The sequence below is a fragment of the Stegostoma tigrinum genome, chromosome 2 (assembly GCF_030684315.1).
Source record: "Stegostoma tigrinum isolate sSteTig4 chromosome 2, sSteTig4.hap1, whole genome shotgun sequence".
Taxonomy (NCBI): domain Eukaryota; kingdom Metazoa; phylum Chordata; class Chondrichthyes; order Orectolobiformes; family Stegostomatidae; genus Stegostoma; species Stegostoma tigrinum.
In genome coordinates this window covers 73,477,420-73,497,782 of record NC_081355.1, presented here as the reverse complement: position 1 = coordinate 73,497,782, position 20,363 = coordinate 73,477,420, and the positions used below count along the sequence as shown (strand labels likewise).

Below are 20,363 nucleotides of genomic sequence, written 5' to 3'. Positions count from 1 at the left end.
TTATTTTTGACCAATTGTTTTATCCTTATTTACAGTTGAAGCATTTCACTGTGTCCTTTAAGTTTGTCCTAGTGTGCATTTTTTTATTCAGAGTGAATCTTTATACTTAAATGCTTGCAGTATTCTATTTCTTTATTTGCAAAAGCCAGACATTAATTCCCATTCTGAAGTTTGCTCTACTAACTTTTGTCAGCATGTTTGAAATCAGTGGGATATGTAATTCGTCGCTAGAAATACTTTGCTACGAAAAAAGCCTCAATGAAAATTGTGTTTGCTCATTTATGTAAAGAAATCAACGTGAGACATCTAAGCTCTAAGAAATTTGAGCAATCCATATGTAAAATATCAAGAAAAAGAACAAACAATGGATGCAAGTATTAGTTCTAAAGTCCGCATGGTATAAACACAGCCCTTGATAAGGGCATGCTATGTTCTTAGTGACCTATATTTCTTTGAGTGTCGTCTTGAAATGATCATTTACCTTGGGCAATGATTATACTGCAGTGTAGAAATACTGTATATTTGGGATAGGGCATTCAGAATTATACAGCAGAAATGTAATTCACATGAGATGGTGGAGTAGTTATTTTGACAGCTTGGTATCAGCAGTGGGTGGCCATTGGGCCTGTCATGTGTGTTAGATCCTTGTAAAGATGCTAATTTACATAGAAGTGCCGGCTTTATCCTTTTAATGCTACAAATTAATGTGTCCAGGTGCTTTTTGAAGTTGTGATGGATTATGCATTACAAATTTTGATCAGTCTCTGAACTAGTTTTGTTGCCAGTTATTTAAAATCTGGACCCTTTGGTTACACAGGCACATTTTTACTACAGAAGCTAAGTAGCTAGGGCAAAACAATCAAAATTCCTCCATAAAGAGAAGCCCAAGGTAATCGAAATTAACTTTTTCCTACTTGAAGAACAATCTCGGCCTCTGTGATCACCTCACAATTGCAGCCCCTCACCCAGGGATCATTCCTGATAACCTTCGATGCTGCACAAAGTTTTTGACATCCATCAGTGCATGTTGCCCAAAATGTACATAGTACACCAGTTGCAACCTAACCAGTAATTTCAAAAGATTTTTCATGACTTCATTGTTTTTTTGTATTTATTTTCCCTATTTATAAAGGTAAACACACTGTTCATTTTCATAATGTTGTTACCAACTTATTCCTACTTGCTAAAGCACTTGGTTCACTTTAGTGCAGTTTAGGCCATGCTGCCTATGTGATGTTCATCTCAAAGAGTACCACTTGACTACATCAAATTACATGGATCATGTGCCTGCCCATTTCATCAGTTTTTGTGCTCCGAATATCTGGGAGTCTGCTACCTTCTACCTGTTTGCAAATGCTTCAAAATTTGGCAAACTTTTAAATTGTACACTTCTGTGTCTAAATCCAGATCCTTTTACAGTTGTCCTAACATTGCTCTAGGAGGGATGCCATTTCATACTAATTTTCCAATGTCATTCCCTAGTATATCTTGAACTACGAACTTTTTTTATATATTTTAGAAATAGATGCAGAAGCCTGTAATGTTAAGTGGCCTAAGGGGTGCATAAGAGTTAACTTGGAGATTGAAACTACTCTCCCGTCCAGAGAGGGAAGAAGAGAAACATTCTGGACTGATATGAATTTCCCTAAAACCAGCTCAAAAGGATATTGACAAAAAGACATTCTGTTACGAAGCAGTGGTTGATACTCCTTGAATAACAACTAAAACTGAAACACCAGAGAGGCTCACCTCGCCTCACAATCTGTTATGAAGAAGTATGAAAAGTGATATGACCTGTCTTTCACCTCCCAATCTGTTATAAAGGAGTGATCAAATTAAATTAAAATCCTGAAAGTCAACATATAATCAACATGTAACAATCTATTTATCCAAGTCTGACTGTGAACAAATTAACAGAACTACTAACAAACCCAGCAATTCCCACTTTATTACTAATACTGAATAAAACAAAGTTCTGATGGTATGCTGTTCTAATAAATACAAGTCCTACTTGCATAAAACCAAATAATAAGAACAAACTAAAACCTAAGCTCTTGAGGTTACAGCCAGGATATTTCCTTAGGAATCCTCTGCATCCTCTCCACTGATCTTCAGTCAGGAACGCCCCTCTCCATCAAATTTTTGTCTCAAGAATGTTAGCTAAGAGTGTCTCTATACCTTTAGTTTACTTTGTTTCTTTTTCTGAGAGCTTAGAGTTCTGTGAGAGCCAATGATTTTTGTCTTTTGAGCAGATGGGTTGCTAACTGTATTAGATGGCAGTTGCACTCGCACTGATTTTCAAATGCCATCTTCTTTTATGCCCTTTGACCATTTTTTAACAATATAATTGGTTGTAGATTATCAAAACTATCACACTTAAATTTTAGATAATAAAATGTGAGGCTGGATGAACACAGCAGGCCCAGCAGCATCTCAGGAGCACTTGAGATGCTGCTGGGCCTGCTGTGTTCATCCAGCCTCACATTTTATTATCTTGGATTCTCCAGCATCTGCAGTTCCCATTATCACTCACACTTACATTTTATTGGTTTTTAGTTTCTAAGTGTCTGGTTTAAATTAATTGGCTGATTTTTCAAACTGGTTGCCTTTACAACAAAATAAACCACTGCCTGGCTTGTTAATCAACACAGCCTTTTGTACAATGTTTCAATTTCAGGAACTGTTTGTACACCTGCCCATTTGTTTTTAAATCTCCAAACTTAGAATTTTACAAATATCAAATTCTAATGTCCTGCCTTCCAATCCACAAATATTCTATCCAACTTCACAATTGTTTCAAACTCTTCAGGTAGTAGATCACAACATAGGGTGTATAATCAACATAGCCATTCACCCTTGTTTGGAAAAGTGCTTTGAATATGTCAAATATAGCATGGTGAGACAGCCGTGTTCGTCTGACTTTAAAATCAGCCATAGCTTTCCTGCGGATAGGGTTCCTGCAGACAGCTAACAAACTGAAAATATTCGAAACAGCTAAGGTACTGAAATACCTTCTTAAAGGGAAGATTCTATCAGCAAGGAGGCCTTCCAGAAAATTCTCCAAATTCAAGAACACTTGAGAACTAATTTTCTAATAAGTTTATGACATAAGTCTGGACTGCTGTAATTCCTTTGAATTACAAGACCCTGACTTCAATTTTAAGTCATCAACTTCATTCAAGCAATCAGGTGAGCCTTTTTTTAAATAGTCTCTGGTCTATGGACTCAGATCACTCAATTTGTTACAATTTTACTTTTTTTACGCAAAGATAAATTACAGGTGAATGTGCAAGTAAGAATGAACTATAAGTCTTAAGTTGGGACAAAATAGCTTGCTTTTTATTACATTTCTCAAGCTTGCTACTGAAATAAGTTGGTGTACACCTGAGGTACAAAATATTCTCACCTCTTTGATATGAATCTGTGCTGAAGCACATATTAAGCATTGGTACCATTCAGGAAACCACGTATTTACTAGTCTTCCTGTCTCTCATCTTTTTAACTGGAGCTGTCAGTGTACCATTCATCTTTTCTACATCTAGATCCAGATAGATTTTCAAAAATCTATTTCCACAATTCTTGCACTACTTTCTTCAGTTATCTCCCTCTTATTTCCTCAAAGAAAAGAAATCAAATTAACTTTGTCATATTCAATTTCAGGTCAAATACTGCTGATTGTTCCTTTTAATAGCCTACACTTTTCCATTTTAAAAATAAATTCACAAAAACTCTTGGATAAATGGTATAACTAGTCACTTGAACTTTTCCACCAACTACTTAGTGGGAAATTGAGAAATCAACTGTGGAAACTAACATGATTTTAAAATTTTTAAAAACTTTGAGTAACCAGATCTTTTTCATAAACTGAATAACAATCAGTTTCTAGAAACTCCATCCATCTGCTGTTACTGTGCAATGGATATTGGATGCAATGTGAAATATGCAAGTTTTGAAATAAGGCAGCTTTCCAAATGTGGAAAATGGTGGGACTGGAGTTGATAACAATGACCCTGGTTTCAGTCCCTGTGATTGTGTTATGGGTAATTTTATATTATTTTAAAAGTATAGTTTTTGGATTTTGATGTAACTTGTATGTTTAAGTGATGTGAAAAGTATGATGTAAGAGCTTGTGATTCTTGCCTTTTTCCATTGTTTGGAGCTTTTCTACTTTGAATTTTTGCCCCTTGTCATTGTGTATACAGTTGAGAAGTTATGGGATGTTGACTGAACGCCACACACACGTCATTGAAATAACAGTGTGGAACTGGAGGAACACAGCAGGCCAGGCAGCATCAGAGGAGCAGGAAAGCTGACATTTCGGGTCGGGACCATCCTTCAGAAATGGAGGAGGGGGAAGGGAGCTTGAGCTCTACACTGTTATGTCTGACTCCAGCATCAACAGTTCTTACTATCTGAGTGACATATTTCATTGAATGTTTGGTCCATAATTTTTTTTCTAACAAGATACTATAGTTCTTTGTAAATTAATTAAATAAAGCATAAGAAATTGCTTTGAACTTGAACAGAGCAGTCAGCTTGAACTTTTTAAAATTCTTATTCCTAGTGTGAGAGGCATAACAATTGCATGCAGAAGTTTAGTGAAGAAGTTGTTGATGTGTAGGTGGTTTAGAGGAAAGTGGCCAAGCACGTGAGAGAATAATGCTCTACTTTTAGCTGGCTAGCCAACAAACACTTTGAGAGGTATCTTTGTGTTTAAAATGCAAAAGTAGAAGGGAGATTATCAATCCTAATTGCAGTTCCTGTTTAACATGTGCACTGTTTGAGCATTCATAAGAGGTAAAATTGCCATTTTGTGCCCAATAAATTGTACTGAAATACATATGTTGTACTTTATTTCAATGCTACACCACTGCCTGCTCTATGGTATCAAATACACCAGCACAGTCCTGTCAGGTAACTCTTGCTATTATGTTGTGACTTGTGTAATGCCTCTAAGTTGCTGGTTTGGAGTTAGCAAAAAGTGATCAACAAACATGAATTCATGAAGATTAACATTTTACTTTTGCAAAGCAGCAGCAATTTGCCTTGACACAAATGGATTCTGGGGGTCACGCCACATTCTTGTCTGTGGTCAAATGACAAGCTGACAAGTGATAGCAAGCACTTTACAAGGACAACTTGGTGAACTAATAGTCTGTCTGTGATGTAACATTTACTGAAGGAAGCCTCCTTGCCCAGAAAACCAAAGAATCCTGTAGCAGTTGATCTACAGGCATAGGAGTGAGGCTGTTAGTTATAACTTGCAGGCTGTTAGTTCATGATGGAAGTTTGACACTAACTTAAAATGAAGAAGCCAGAAACCTAACATTGCATGGGGTAAGCTACTGAGAGTTCATCAACAGAAACTTTTAATATCTATTGTCTTCATTAAATCAAGGCAGGATCTATAGGCCTGCCATCATATTGTCTACTATTTGATGAACTTTGTGTTGCCATTTTGGACTCTTTCTTTAAAAAAAAACTAAGTGCATGGTATCTGTTTTGTAATCTTTACTTTTGTGGGTGTTGTGTTTACATTTTGGGTGTTCAGAAAATTAAACATTTATTCTTTTAAACCTACAAAGTTTGCCACGTAAAGTTGCAACAGTCCATTGATTTAAATACTTACCTAAAATACATCTTGTTCTGGTCAGTCAAGAGATGGACAAAGGGGGAATTATCTTGCATCTTTCTTTGATAGTAGTAACAGTTAGTCAATTTCAATAGAGCTTGGCATTCATTTATGTCTGAGGGAAGAAAAGACAGCAAGTTCAGGTAAAATGGGAACGTAAAGGAAATATAGCCAGCAAGGTGTGTGAAGAAGGCTTTTGAATGCATGGAGAAATTCTGGGATAAAATATCTGGGATAGTCTCTAAATGAAGAAAAATTACGTGATGGGGAGAATGAGAAATAGTTTTTTTTTGGGGTGTGCATGTAGATTGCAGTCAGAATGTGGGAGTTGGTGGTGGGCGGAAGATCGGCAAAGCTCATGGAAAAATCTGAAGATGAGAACCCCAAATAACACAGATGAAATATTACAAGATACTTGAAATGGAGAGAGCAACATTGAAAAAGCAAAATCAGAAGTACAATGGTGGGGAAAAACACTTTGGGGAGACTTTTAAATGTGGAATGAGAGTAATTGAAGCCCACTCCAAGGGCTGAAATTTTCTGTAGGAGGAAGAATGGTCAAGTCAGGAAACAGACTGGGAGACATGTCTCCTTTTAAAAGGCCCTTGCCCATTTCTATTTTCATTCTGGGAAGTAGAGGTCTGACAGAGTTGAGCCCCATCTCTGGAGGCAGCTGATAGCCAGGCTGGAGTACCTGTCTCCACTTACTGGAGCATTTTACAAAAGAATGACAGCATCTCAATGTTCACCCCCTTGCAGCCTCCTGGTTCCCATATCTCCGTTGCTGCCTCAAGGTGGCAAGGTGTCACCGTGCTTAGGACTGCTGCCTCACAGCTCCAGGGACCTGAGTTCAGTTCCAGCCTCCAGCATCTGCCTGTTTGGAGTTTGCACATTCTCACCATCTCTGCATGTGTTTCCTCTCGCAGTCCAAAGATGTGCAGGCCATGTGGATTTGCTCTGTTAAGTTGAACCATGGTGTGTAGGGCTAGGTTGGGTTACAGGGATAGGGTGGGATGTTCTTTGGAGAGTCACTGCTAACCCAATGGACCAAATAGCCTGTATCCATGCTGTAGGGCTTCTAGCATATCTAGGTCATGCCAGCCACTTAAGCTGTGCCCCCCAAAGATTGAATGAATAAACCAAATAGAATGTTTCTTCAGTTGTTCAAGAGTACAGACTATACACAAACAAGCCAATCTTGCATATCCCAGAACAAAACATCTGTTGGATGTGATTTTTCAATTAAGCAGCATTTACTGAATAATCCTTTGTGTCCAGTAGGTGCTCAACCAGTTTGATTATTGTCGTTTGAACTCATGTAGCTCATTTAACGTTGCGAAAAACAGGGTATTATAATCAGAGACCTGTTACAACTTGACACAAGGAACACGTTGAGTTCCAGTGCTCGAACTGCTTCTGGAATCTATTATCTGTTGCTTTCTCTATGGCAACCCCTCAAGAAGTCGAAATCAACTAATTAACACACTTCCTGCAGTATAAGCTGCCGTGATCATTTGAAATTCTTGCATTGTCCTGTTGAGTGAAAGATGCAAAGATCTGGCATGATAGTCCACCTTTTGCTATACTCAGTAATTGAGACTGATTTGTTAGTTATGATTAGATTGAAACCAGTTAAATGCACTTAAGATGACAAGTGCTTTGATGTATTTCATCAACGTGAACCACTGAAAAACTAAATGTTGCTTCTACAATTACATTACCATTGAGTGGCCTTTCAAATGCTCATTTGAAGATGATGTGACTACTATCTGAAATCGTTAATCTCCCGGAAATATTTAGGTTTAATACTTTTTAATTTTAAAAGAAAGGTTGTGTTATGTATATTGAGTTAGCTTTCTATATTCTGTGAATGGCATTCTAGTGAAATATTCATGGGTTAACCTCTATAACAAGACAGCAAATATCTAAGTTCCTAGAGATGCGTAGTACTGGCACAATTAGAATATTATTTGGGACGCATTTGATCATTGATCAAAACCGCTGGATAATGCTTTGGCCTCAGTCCATGCTGCAATCAGTGCTCACCTCATTACTGTGTGTTCTCTTTCAAAACAGCCTCAACACTTAGTTCCCTTTTTGTTCACATGATAATTCCTTGGTTTTTGTAGATGAGTGCATGGTCCGTTGTGAGACATTTGACATCTAGGAATCCTGTGCAATTTGGCAGGAGCCTGCAACATTGTGTTGAGAAATGCAAACTATTGCTGGTATATTTGCATATCACAGGATTGCATGTCTGTGAATCGTCTTCTGAAGCCAAATTTAGTTCACCCAATAACATGGTATCATATCAAAGCTTGCTGCACAATATAAGACCATATCATAGGGGTAACATGATGGAAAGAGGATTGGTCTCCGAACAGGAAGAAGACAGTTGTGAAAAAAAAGGGTAATTTTTCTGGTGGCAAGCTATTACTAGTGGAATGTCAGAGGGATCAATGCATGGCTACTTAGATTTTATATGAAGGAACTAAGTGTGTGGCTGTTGAATTTGCCTCTCACACGGATAAGAGAGCAAGTTGTGAAGAACACATTGAGGTGTATGTAAAGGGACTAGATTGGAGTGTCTGAGGGGAAAAATTGATAGAATGGTGTATCACGGGGGAAAATGTGAACCTGTCTACTTTGCTTTTCTATTTTCATTGCACAAAGTAGTATTTAATTGGATAGTGATTGCAGAACCCATGATACAGTGTAATCAGTGAGTCCTGGTACATGAATCACAAAGTTAGTATGCATGATTAAGAAACAAAATGGAATGTTGGTATTTACTCCAAGAGGAAGTGACTTAGTGGGGAGGATTAACTGCAACTGCAGAAGGGCTTGGAAGACATTTAGAGTATAGTCAAGGTTTGATTCTCTTATTTGAGAGAGAATGTAATTACATTAGAAAAGGTTCAAAGAAGATTGATTCGACTTTCTTGGGATGAAGGTAACATCTTAGAGGTAGGACAAACTGGCCCTACACCCGTCTATCTTCTAACTAGAAAGACACTGCCACCAATTATCTTTCCTTCTTCTGTCTAAGGTCCTCTTTCTTTTTTTAACACTGAAGATTTTTAGTCAATGCAGTTCTGTTTGTCTGGGAGCAGTGGAGGCAGGATTGTTTAATATTAGTGAAGCTGAGCTAGATTTTTAATTAGCACGAGTTAAAGTTTGTGGACAGTAGAGTTTTTTTTCCCTAATACCCTGAAGTGCTCTTAACACAACTTTTTTAATCTCCAAATCACCTAGAGTGTATTTTTTTTCCATTTATTAACCACTACCAGTAAATCACCACCTGTGTTTCAAATTGAATAATTTACATGCAAAGCCTGTTGCGGGCAATGCAAGCCCCCAACATGAGAGGGCTAAACCAAGGTGGAATTAGAGGAGATAAAGCACTGTACATTGTGTAGTGCCCACCCCTCTCTAAAGTTAGGTAAAAAGGTAAACTGAGTTGAGGCCACAATTGGCCTCAATTACAATTATCAAATGATAGAGTAAGCTTGTGTAGACTGGACTCTTCCTATTCCTTTATTTTCATGTTCTATGATTGTACAAGTGAGGTTTTAAGATCTGGGTATTGAGAGCAGGAAGCACCGTAAAGTTGTTTCCTGATTACCTTTGTTTGATTTTTACCTGCATCTTGTTGCCACAGTGTTTCACTGGGAGTATGTGATGACCATTCTGAAGGCAGACGTGACTTTATTGTTTTTAATTTTGACGTTTGTGTTCTCTTACCTGGAAAATAGTTACAACAGCTATTATTTACAGTTGGCAATATAATACTTTGTGTAGCTCACATCTAAAAAATTTGTCACAGAAGCTAAATATAAAACTATGCCATAGATAGGAACTGCAGAAGAAGGGCCTAGGCCCAAAACATCAGCCTACTTGCTCCTCTGATGCTGCCGACTTGCTGTGTTCATCCAGCTCTCCACCTTGTTATATAAAATTATGCTGCATGTTAAAACACTGCTTCCTTACAATTGCAGATTGTTCTCAAATACAAGCATGGCCTAAATTCCCCTTCCTTAGTTGTAAGATAGCTCCTGAATATTTTGTTGAATTTATTATTTCATGTTCACGTGCTATAATAGACCACAGGATAAGTGGTAGAAAATGCATATATTATATTAAAGTAAGTGGTTGAGTAAAAAGCAAAATAAGATGCTGAAATAAGTGGAAATTTTATCTTGGAGATTATACGTTTTAAGGACAAAGTTGATGTGCCTCCCTGACCCAGTCATGTATTGTTGATCCTGAGCTTTAAAAATCGTGATAGGCCTGAAAATGTGCTTCAAAATATCATGAAACTGCGTGAAGTCAGAAGAAGTTGAAATGCCCCTTTATTACAGTGGATGTCAGGTTTATTTTGCACTTTCATTCCACCTTCGCTTGGCCCCTTTTGGATGATATGGAAATACAGTAAATGGGAGTGGAATGAGTCATGGACATAGCAGCTAAACACAGTGGGTTGAATTTTACTGGAAATCAACTGTCAATTCTTTGGCACATTTCAACTAGGATTTTTCTCTATGATGCTTACCAGGTTTTCTTGCACTATCTTCCCAAACTCACCTTATTACCTCTGCAACATACCCCGACATCTCTCTCTCTACTACTCTCCCACTCACCACAGATGGAAATACTCACCACTGCCAGATCTCTCAACACTAAAGCCCAGTCGTGTGTCTAACCAAGTACTGTTGATACAGAATCATCCTGCTTCATGTGAATTGCCCTAGACAGGTCAGATAGAGTGAAACTGGCACATTACTCCGCTGACAGGGACCTGGTGGCTTAGAGCGGTCCAGAGAAGAGACGTCAATTTCATCAGGGCTAGCAGCAGAGATCATGCTTGTAAACGCTGCTGGTCCATGTTTGCCACCTGAGTCAGTGCCGTTTCCACAGTCCAGAGTAGAATCCAGAAATGCAGAAAGAAGGTCAATGAATTTTTGCATTTTGAGGATAACTGCTAACACTCTCTTGTCTCTGCTACAGCATATATCTCCCACCAAGGTTCATGGTTTACCGCTATCACTATTTTACAAGAAATATCTTCATGCCCTCATTCTTACCCACTCAATCACCCCACCCCATCAGTGCTGCCTACTCACTTAGTTGGGAGACCTTACCACCTCTTACCCACCAGTAACAGCCACTTATCATTTCATTCAATTCCTCCCTTTGTCTCATCGCAGGAGAACAAGGTGGTCCACATTAGGGCAGAAAGAGTCCAGATAAGTGCTGGAGTGATGTCCATGGCCCCTTGCGTTGTGCAAGGAAAGGATCCTGAATCTGCGCCCCCTACCACCCCAAATGGCCAGCTGGCCAAACCCCTGGACTGATATCAGAGGCTGCCCTTGACTGGGATGACTCAGAGAACGTGCCCTTGCTTTGGCTGACGACTAATCCGCATAGACTTTTGAGACATGACCATTTGGCTGAGGTACGTGTAGTATGATTGTTACATGTGTCGTGATGGTGCAAGTGTGAGGTTGATGTGGCATGATGACATGTAGGAACATGTCTCTGGCTGCTGATCACTGTCTCATACTGCATGGCATTCTTTGTGTTTAAAAAAGCAAGTCAAGACAGAAGTACCGTGAGCCTTGAAATACTGATGAATTGGGTGCAACACAAGAAAAGGCAAGCCATAAAGAGGTGACACAGAAAAGCTGTGAGCATTAAAATAGGTGCAAAGTGAATAGGATGTGTCTGGTGGCAGTGTCTTGAGGCTGGTGGGTACATGTGGTCACTACAATGTATCTTGATGTTGGTGATTGCAGTTTAGATTGGAGGCCCAAAGAAACTAGACAGTAACAGTCCCTGACGTGAAGGTCAGAGTAGTAACCTAGTGACTGCAGTCCTGTGGTAGTTGGGAGAAATGGAAACTGCAGATAAATGAGGTGAGATTCATTAATAATGAGATGCCCCTTGCCTGCTCAGCCTTCCCTCAAATGGAGTCAAATTCAGAACAAGTTTGAGAAGCACTCCTCTACAAAGCATAAGTCAGGACTGTGATGGAATGCTCCCCATTTAGGTGGTTGGGTGCACTCCAATGACACTCGAAGCTTGTCGCCATCCAGGATAAAGCTCCTGCTTGATTGACACTCTATTCACCATTGTCGCCATTTACTTTGTCCACTACACCAATGCACAGTGGTAGCATTGTGTACCATTTACAATATGCACTGCAGTAATTCATTGAGACTCCCCTTGCAACACCTTCCAAATCTGCAACCTCAACCATCGAGAAGGGCAAGGGCAACAGACACGTGGGAGTGCCATCACATAGAAGTTGCTCACCGTCATGACTTGAAGCCATTTCACTGTTTCTTTACTGTTGCTGTGTCAAAATACTGGCACTGCCTTTTGTGGCAGCTCTGTGTGCATGACCCTAAACCCCCAGTCTCAGAGGGTGGCTCACCATCACCCTCGCCAGGACAATTTTGGGAAGGCAAAATAAACACTAGTTCTGCTAGAAACATCTATGTTACTCGAATGCCTTAAAACTAAACTTGGAGATTCATGCTGTGTTTTGGCTCTTAATGTATTTGTGGGCTGCATAATTGCATTTCATGGGGCTTAAATGTCCACATGAAAGCACTTATCAATATTTATTTCAGATTAATTCACAAGTGAAGTGCTGAGTCAGAGAACAACCCTTTCCAATCTGTCAGGTCCATTCAGCTCAAACAAGGTAATCTAGCATTTTTTAAAATTCACTTATATGGTTTGAATATCACTGGCTGGCCAGCATTTCTTGCCTGCTGCTAATTGACCTTGAGAAGGTGTTGGTGAGCTGCCTCCTTGAACTGCCTTCCATGTGCTGTAGGTCGACCTACAATGCAAAAGCAGAATACTGTGTACGGAGAGGAAAAAAAAACTGAAATGGTAGTAAATTTGGTGAAACACTCCTGAGAGCATGCCAAAACTCTGGAAATCTAAACAGACTTAACATTTCAGGAACTGTTTCATCAGAAATTGTTGATGCCAGTCAGAACTAAATTACTTCAAATTCAATCAGATTGTCAGGCTCAGAGGTCACATTTTACACCCTCTGCTTACTGGTTTGACTGCAAGTGGGTGATGCATTTGTGGATTGGTATCATGTTGCAAGAGATCTTTTTGGTTAATCTTGAAATGCACACACTTATGCTGGCAATGTTGTACATCATAACATTTTACTTATTCAAATTCCTCTCTATGTAAACTCCCTTCAGTATTAGCAAGTTTTGAGAGGATTTGTACTCCCTTCAGCATGTTAGTACATAAGCCAATACCCTCAAAATTTTAACCCCCCCGTATGAATTCAACACTTCTGCCCTACCCATTGTACTATACCAGGGTTGGGAAGTTGGGTGTGACAGTGACATAGTGATAATGTCACTGGATTAATAATCCACGGTGTTGTCTTTTCTTTGGACACTTCAGCCAGTTTCATGCAATAAACAGACATTTCCCAAATGGTCTTGTCAGTGAGGTGGATAAAGAATCGCAGCATTCAGTTTGCAGCTCAACTTGATTTTATTAACAAAATACTTCTTTGTAAAAACATTTTGGGGCCAAAATCTTAGAATTCCCTCCCTTTCACAGCATTGAGTGTACCTACACAAAGCGGACTACAGGACTTCAAGATCACAGCACATCACCCTTCTCACAGGAAACTAATGATAGGCAACAAATGCTGGCCTAGCCAAATTCCAATCAATCAGCGGTATTCAAATTTGAAAGGGATTCCACTTCATTCATGTTCATTTGGTGGGACAACACCAAGATCCTGGGACAGGCTAGGTAGAGACAAGCATGAGAATTCTTGGAAACATGGCACTCCATGAAATTGCTATTAATAAACACATTGAACTTGACCCCAAATACATTCCACTACGGAGGAAACTCGAAAGTGAAGTAATACATCACAACGGACCCCAGAGTTTTAAAAACCGGGTGGGAAAACACTGACGCTTCATCAGAGGCTGCACTGAGGATGTTACCAAGCATGGTAATGAAACGTCTGCGGAACAACAAACCAGCTCAGCGAGCTAACCAACCTCCACGTTCGTTTGGGTTTTTTAAGTTCTTTCATGTGATATGGGCATCCTCGCTGAAGCCAGCGTTTATTGCCCGGCTCCTTGTTGACAGATGAAATGCGGTGGCAAGCTGCCGCCTTCAACCTGCTGAAATCCATGTGGTGTAGACATGCTCACCACTCACTTCAGAGGAGTTTGAGGATTTTGTCTCAGCAATGGTGAAAAACTGGTGATATACTTTCAAGTAATCTTGACCAATTGGGGAAGTTACAGGTGTTGGTGTTCATGTGTCTGCTGCCCTTGTTCTTCCATGGTTTGAGGTCATGGGTTTGGAAGCTGCTGCCAGAGGAACCCTGGTGATTTGCTGCAGTGCACTATGCAGATGACGTGTGCTCCTTGCAGATATATATTAATCGTCTAGACCTTGGAGTCCACATGAAAATTTCAAAGTGGATGATATAAAATTTGGAAGCATTGTGAAATTTGAGGAGGATAAGGTAAAACTTGAGACAGAGACAATTTGATGGAGTTAGTAGATAGGTCTCAGATGAGTGGGAGGTGTGAGTGATAAAATTTTGTAGGAAGAAGATGGAGAAACTATATTATAAAGAATTCAGTTCTAAAGGGGATGCAGGAGTAGAGGTACCCAGGTGTCTGTGTAGAAGTCACTAGAGGTGGCAGGACAGGTGGACAGATCAGTTAATAAAGTGTATGTTGTACTGGGCTTTGTTAATAGAGGGGAAACGTGTATAAGCGAAGGGAATTTGTGGTGTAGCTATCTAAGACGTTGCTTACATCTCACCTGGAGTACTGTGTATTGTTCTGGGTTCCACGGTTTTGGATGTGAGCATATTGGGTAGAGTGCAGAAGTGGTCGATAAGAATTGTTTCAGGATTGAGAAACTTCAGTTTTGCTGATAAATTGGAGAAATTTATCCTTTTCTCTTTAACAAAGGCTGAAAGGCAATTTGATACAAATTTTTAAACTTAACACAGCTGGACAGAGTAGATGGGGGAAAATCGGTTTCTGCTTATAAAAGAATTGAGAATGAGCGAATGCAACTTTAAAATAATATCCAAAAGAAGCAAATTCTTGTCAGTAGTGGCCAGTCTTTGAGAGTCATGTGAGTTACACACTGTAGAATTCATAGCCTCTTATTTGCTGGCTACTGCAGTTCAGTTTCTGTTAAGCGGATGAGGGTGCTGGTGGAGGGGAACTAGTACGAGGGAGTAAAGACAATGGTTTGACAGGGACAGCTGGATTTGTGGATTTTAGGAAGGAGACAGAACCAGGTGGTATGCAGTTGGAGGCTGAGGGTGGGTGATCTCCTGAGATGATAGGTTATGGATGAAGTGAGAGATGACTCTGTCTGGCGATCGGGGTGGGATCATAATCGATGGGCAATAAGAGGATGTGTCAGATTTGGTGCCTGGCCTCCGTGATGTCAGCATGCCGTAGCACTGCTGTGTCCCCACCCCCCGCCCCTTATTTGCAGGTTTGGTGGTGAGGTTGAGAGTGGGAGTGGAGAGCTGTGTATTCTGATGGGGAAAGGTTGGAGTGAGTGAGGGCGGATTCAGAGATTGGTGCGATTCAGGTTGCTTTGTAGCAATGGGAGTCATCCCATTTATCTGAATTTTGCCCATTTCCCTCTCAACCTTTCCTACTCATTTACCTGTCTAAATGGCTTCTAAATGTTGTAACTATACCTGTGTCTATCACCTTTCTCAGGCAGTTCATTCCACATATGATGCGTGAAAAAGTTGCTTATGATGTCGCTTTTAAATCCTTCTCCTCTCACCTCCACTCTTCAATTAAACGTCCACCAGTTATGTCTCTCTCTAATATGAGAGCAGCCATAGAGTCTGGTCAGACTAAGATGACTTTACTTTAACCTTTTTGAATCATCGTGATCTGTTAGATTTATGCTGTTGACCCATTACTCCATCTTTTTGGCCATGCTTGCTTAGTCGCTGAGGAAAAATCATTTCTCTCATCTGTTAGGAACATAATCTGTGTTTTGCTCTTTCTAGTTTGAAGTATGAACGCCAAATATGCATCAAGGAACCGTGGGACCGGCTTCCCTTCTGGAAACTCTATCTACTTGAGTACCTGGCTCGCTCCCTCCCTCCCTCCCTCCCTCTGCAGTTCTACAATAGCACCATCATGACTCAGTTACTTTTAATGAGTATATTGTCAACTTTTAGGTTTCTTTAAAGTCAGTTATGGGATGTGGATGATGCTAGTTGGAGGAATATACAGGTTTAGCACCTATGTTGGACTATTTCAAACCTAACCTTAATCCCTGTTGTGGGGTGTTTATCAGGATCTGAAGCCTGAAATGCTCTGTAGCATGGAATCCTAGCTACATGGTTAGTGTTTTCTTCAGAATCCACACATGGATGATGGACATTTAGTTTTTTTTCCCCTTTTTTTTAAAGAAAGGAAGCTTTGCATAAGGAGGACCTATACATTAACTGAGCCTTTACTGAATTGTGACTTCAGTCCGTGACTGTTTTAAGTGTAGGGGCTAAAAGGTAATTCATTACCCCACAATCCTGCCCATTCATTCATTTGATTTGTCCGCCAGCATTTATAATCGACTAGGGCATTGATTAGGAATGCTTGTTCTAGATCCATGTCTGTTGGGCGTGGCATACTGAAGGTGCATCAACTTGTTCCAGTATCTCTGCTTTTTTACTTCGGTACTTCATGTCACACATGGACATTGTGCATTGGGGTGAAAAGTAGAGCCACCCGCGCCATCTCAAGCTAACAGTTATTGAAGCCAGTGTATAAATATAGGTTGGAATTTGCCTATCTACTTTAAAAGTAGCTGAATAGCGAAAAATGTTAATGCGAAAAAAATCCAATTTTGCCCACTAATAAATACTTGCAAGGTATTTCAGAATATTGGTAATTGTATCAGTATTTGTTTAATATTTTGAATAGTAAAGGTTGCAATATATCTTTATTGTTGACAGAACTAAAGCAAAATGGCCGTTCATTCTCCTCGACATGCACGCAGCAAATCAGAAGGAACACTGATTGACCTGGATGAAAACCCATCAACAAATAACATATTTTTAAAAGGTATTGAGAAATCATCTAAACTGTTGCTTCAGTTCTGGTTTATATCAGGTTTTGTTCGTGAACGTGTCCACTTTTGATTGACTGACTAAACACTTAGCAATGAAATTTGTGGTCTCTGCTTTACAACCTCAAGTCACACTTGAGTTGGAGTTCAAAAGCCTACGCCTAGTTGGCTTCCACTCCTGCTCACCACTACTGTTCCCATCCATACCACAAACCTCATGATCTATGTGCTAATGCCCAATTTTGATCAAACATCATATCTTCCTGTTCTAGTGCATAGATCACCCTTAACGACTAGATTGCACAAGCAGGTCAATACTATGCAATTTCTATTCTTGATGTACAAAAATTAAAAATATGCTAGTCATTACTAAATAATGGCAGTCTTTCCTAAATCTTAACTCTTTTACATAGGTTTTTTTTGGCTTTTGGTCTTTCAGAATTTTTTGACCACTTTTTTTTCTTTCTTTAATTCGCTTTAGATAGCAGCTACCGAGATGTTTCGTATGGACAAGAGACAGATTTGCTGAAAGATTGGAATGAAGTGGTATTTGATCATTCTAGCCGCACGGTTTCTCAACCCACAAATCCTTTTTGGAATGGTTTGTCAGGATCAAACCCATTCTTAGATGAGATTACCAAAATAAGTGAGAATAAGACACCAAATCCAGAATCTGTGTTAAAGGAGGACCCGCTGCTGCTACTTGAAGATTCAAGACCTGCTGAGTCTGGCTCTTCAGCTGATGAATTGGATATTAATCACCTAATCTATATTGGAAAACCTTTTGCAAAACAGCATGGAAGGTGGAAAAGTGCTTCTGACATTTTGGATTTTTCAAACAAAGAAGTTCCTCAGAATAATCGTCCAGTGAGTCAATTTATGGTTCCCAATTTGGAGTCATTTCAGAATGATAGAGAAGCCTACAAAATGGCATGGCTGAGCCATAGACAACTAACTAGATCTTGTCTCGATTTGGATATGATAAGCCAAAATCCTGGTTGGGGGCAGACACAAGCTATTGAAACCCACATTGTTTGTAAAATTGACCATAAAGGGGGATCACTTCAGTTGCCCGAATCAGATATAAGTGTCCACATACCTGAAGGTCATGTTTTGCCAGGTGAAATTCAGGAAGTGGCTGTAAAGTCATTGCTTGACCCACCTCAGGTACTTAATAATGATCTTTGCACAACTATTGGACCATTACTGGAACTGAAACTGAGCCATTTAAGGACCCAAAATTTTGTTTCTTTGGAAATGAAGGTGACCGCTGAAGTGAAAACTGATCCTATGAGTCAGGTTATGACTGAAATTGTGTGCCTTTGCAGTGATGCAAAGGAGGGCCCTTTTGAGAAGCTGCATGACATTTACATATATAAAGATGTCATGCAGGTAAAACTGAAAACATTGAGTCCTTGTATGTATATTGTTGCAGCAGTTCAAGCTAAAGGCATTCAGCCTCCTGCATCGACAGTATGGGACTACCTGAATAAGGTGATGACCTTTGGAGTTTATGGTCCCAAACATATTCATCCAGTTTTCACTGCAGTTTGTGTAATCTTTAGCCACAATCAAGTTCCACAAAATCTTACAGATGTTAACAAAAACAATAAAAATTTACCACCAGTTGTTCTTCAACTTTGGGGAAAACATCAGTTTCAGTTAGATAGGCCAGAAGATTTTGAAATTTCAGTTTTTCCTGTTGACTCAAGGTACGAAGTACAAGTGTTTGATCAGAATGGAAAGATTAAAAGAAGTTTATTAAAACTAGGTAGAACAGTTCGGCAGCCTTTTACTTTGGCCATGAGCAAATCCGGCGAGATTAGTCCATTTCAACTTGAAATTCAAGTTACAGGAGCCAACGGTGATGTAATAACAAAATTCAACGTCCTGACACCCATGCCAGCACCCAAATCAAATGTGAGAAGACATTTTCAGAGATGGAAAGAACCCACAATAGCTGTACCACCAGGTGAAACATCACCACCAGTTAACTATCCCTCATTTCAAGAGAGGCCTGTAAATATTCTTAAATATGGAGTGGCTCTGAAAACTGTGTTGAGGCAACCAAAGATTGAATACTTACTGGAATATTTTAAAGGTGACACAGTAGCACTTCTTGGAATGGACAGAGTTAAAGCCATTGGTCAAACAAGGATCAAGGAGTGGTATGTTGGTTTCATACGTGGAAAAATTGGCCTTGTACACTGCAAAAATGTGAAGGTGATTTCTGAGGAACAGGTCATGGACTTCTCAGATGTAAAGATTACAACCAAGGTACTCCTCCACCAAATTATCATTCCATTTAAGAAGTTGACATATATGTATTCATCCATCCGTAAACTCATAACTGAGAATATTTCTAATTGGAAAGCATTTGCTGGGGTTCTTGGATACACTGACCTCTCACTGGATAAAGTCTGCAGGAGATCTTTTGAAAGTGAATCAGAACGTGTTGCATGTATATTAGAGAAGCTGAAAGAAGACTGCCACAGTGGTGACAATAGGATGAAAAGAAAATTCCTGTACGATGTTGTTCTGGTAAGTAGGCTTGATAAGGCAGTCCCTTTGATTCGGCAGTATGGGGGTAGCTTACAGCATTACCACTTTGTTCTTTTGAAGCAATGTTAATCTGACATCTGTCCATCTGTTCAATTGATTCAGGTTACACTAGAAATTAGGTGGCAGGGAAATCTCCTGATATCTTCATTTACGTGAACTAGTTTTGCCTAAAATAGTTTTTATTAGGTTATTAATTTCATTACTGCCTTTGGGATGAGTGGAAGATGACAACTACATGCTCCCATGTAAGGATGCCAGCATTTCGGTCTGTTGGGTTACATAGAGATACAAGAGTATACTTTTCTATGTAAGTTTGCTTTTGTTTGATGGGTAGAACAGACATTTTGGTCTGCATTTTAAGGAACTACACTATTGACCACCTCACAGACCCACTCAATTTTGAGGCTAGCAGGAGAATTTAAGGGTCAAGTTTTGGAAGAACAGCTGGCACCCTGCTGTGGCCTGGGGTGGGAAGGGGTGGAGTGGAGCACCGCTTTCTACATCTGCGATTTCTCAGTATTTCTAATCCTGGTCGTTGTTGGACAATCTGGCCAACTGATCTCTGGGGTGGAAGTCCTGTTTCCAGCCCATTTCTGACAGTGGAACAATTGGGTTAATACTGCGCTGATCCCCCTCATTTCAGAACAAGAAACCCTCTCCCCGTGTCTGCGTGGGTTTCCTCCGGGTGCTCCGGTTTCCTCCCACAGTCCAAAGATGTGCAGGCTAGGTGGATCAGCCATGTTAAATTGCCCATAGTGTTCAGGGGTGTGTGGGTTATAGGGGGATGGGTCTGGGTGGGATGCTGCAAGGGACAGTGTGGGCCTGTTGGGCCGAAGGGCCTGTTTCCACACTGTAGGGATTCTAATCTAATCTAATCTCTCTTCCCTGGTCTTCCCTAAGTTTCTGTGAAGTGGATTAGTTTCAGACCAAATCTTGCTCCAAAACTGAGCATCTGTGAGGTATGAGCTGACTAAAATATCCAACAGCAAACCTCAAAAAGCCAACACAGACCTCACTCTGTCATTAACATCAAGCT

The 20,363-nt window shown here is 39.9% G+C and overlaps 1 protein-coding gene across 2 annotated transcripts in view; it reads left to right on the top strand.

Annotated features, from left to right (window-relative positions):
* macc1 (MET transcriptional regulator MACC1) overlaps nucleotides 1–20,363 on the top strand; it is a 68,055-nt gene that overhangs the window by 22,275 nt on the left and 25,417 nt on the right. The window contains exons 1-3 of one of the 2 annotated variants that reach the window (XM_059654574.1): nucleotides 10,974–11,087; nucleotides 16,653–16,761; nucleotides 17,247–19,306. In XM_059654574.1, coding sequence (XP_059510557.1) covers nucleotides 16,665–16,761; nucleotides 17,247–19,306 — 2,157 coding nt within the window. In that variant the 5' untranslated portion in view covers nucleotides 10,974–11,087; nucleotides 16,653–16,664. Of the gene's footprint in view, nucleotides 1–10,973; nucleotides 11,088–16,652; nucleotides 16,762–17,246; nucleotides 19,307–20,363 lie in introns of those variants that run through there. The other variant, XM_048524435.2, reaches the window with a different exon arrangement.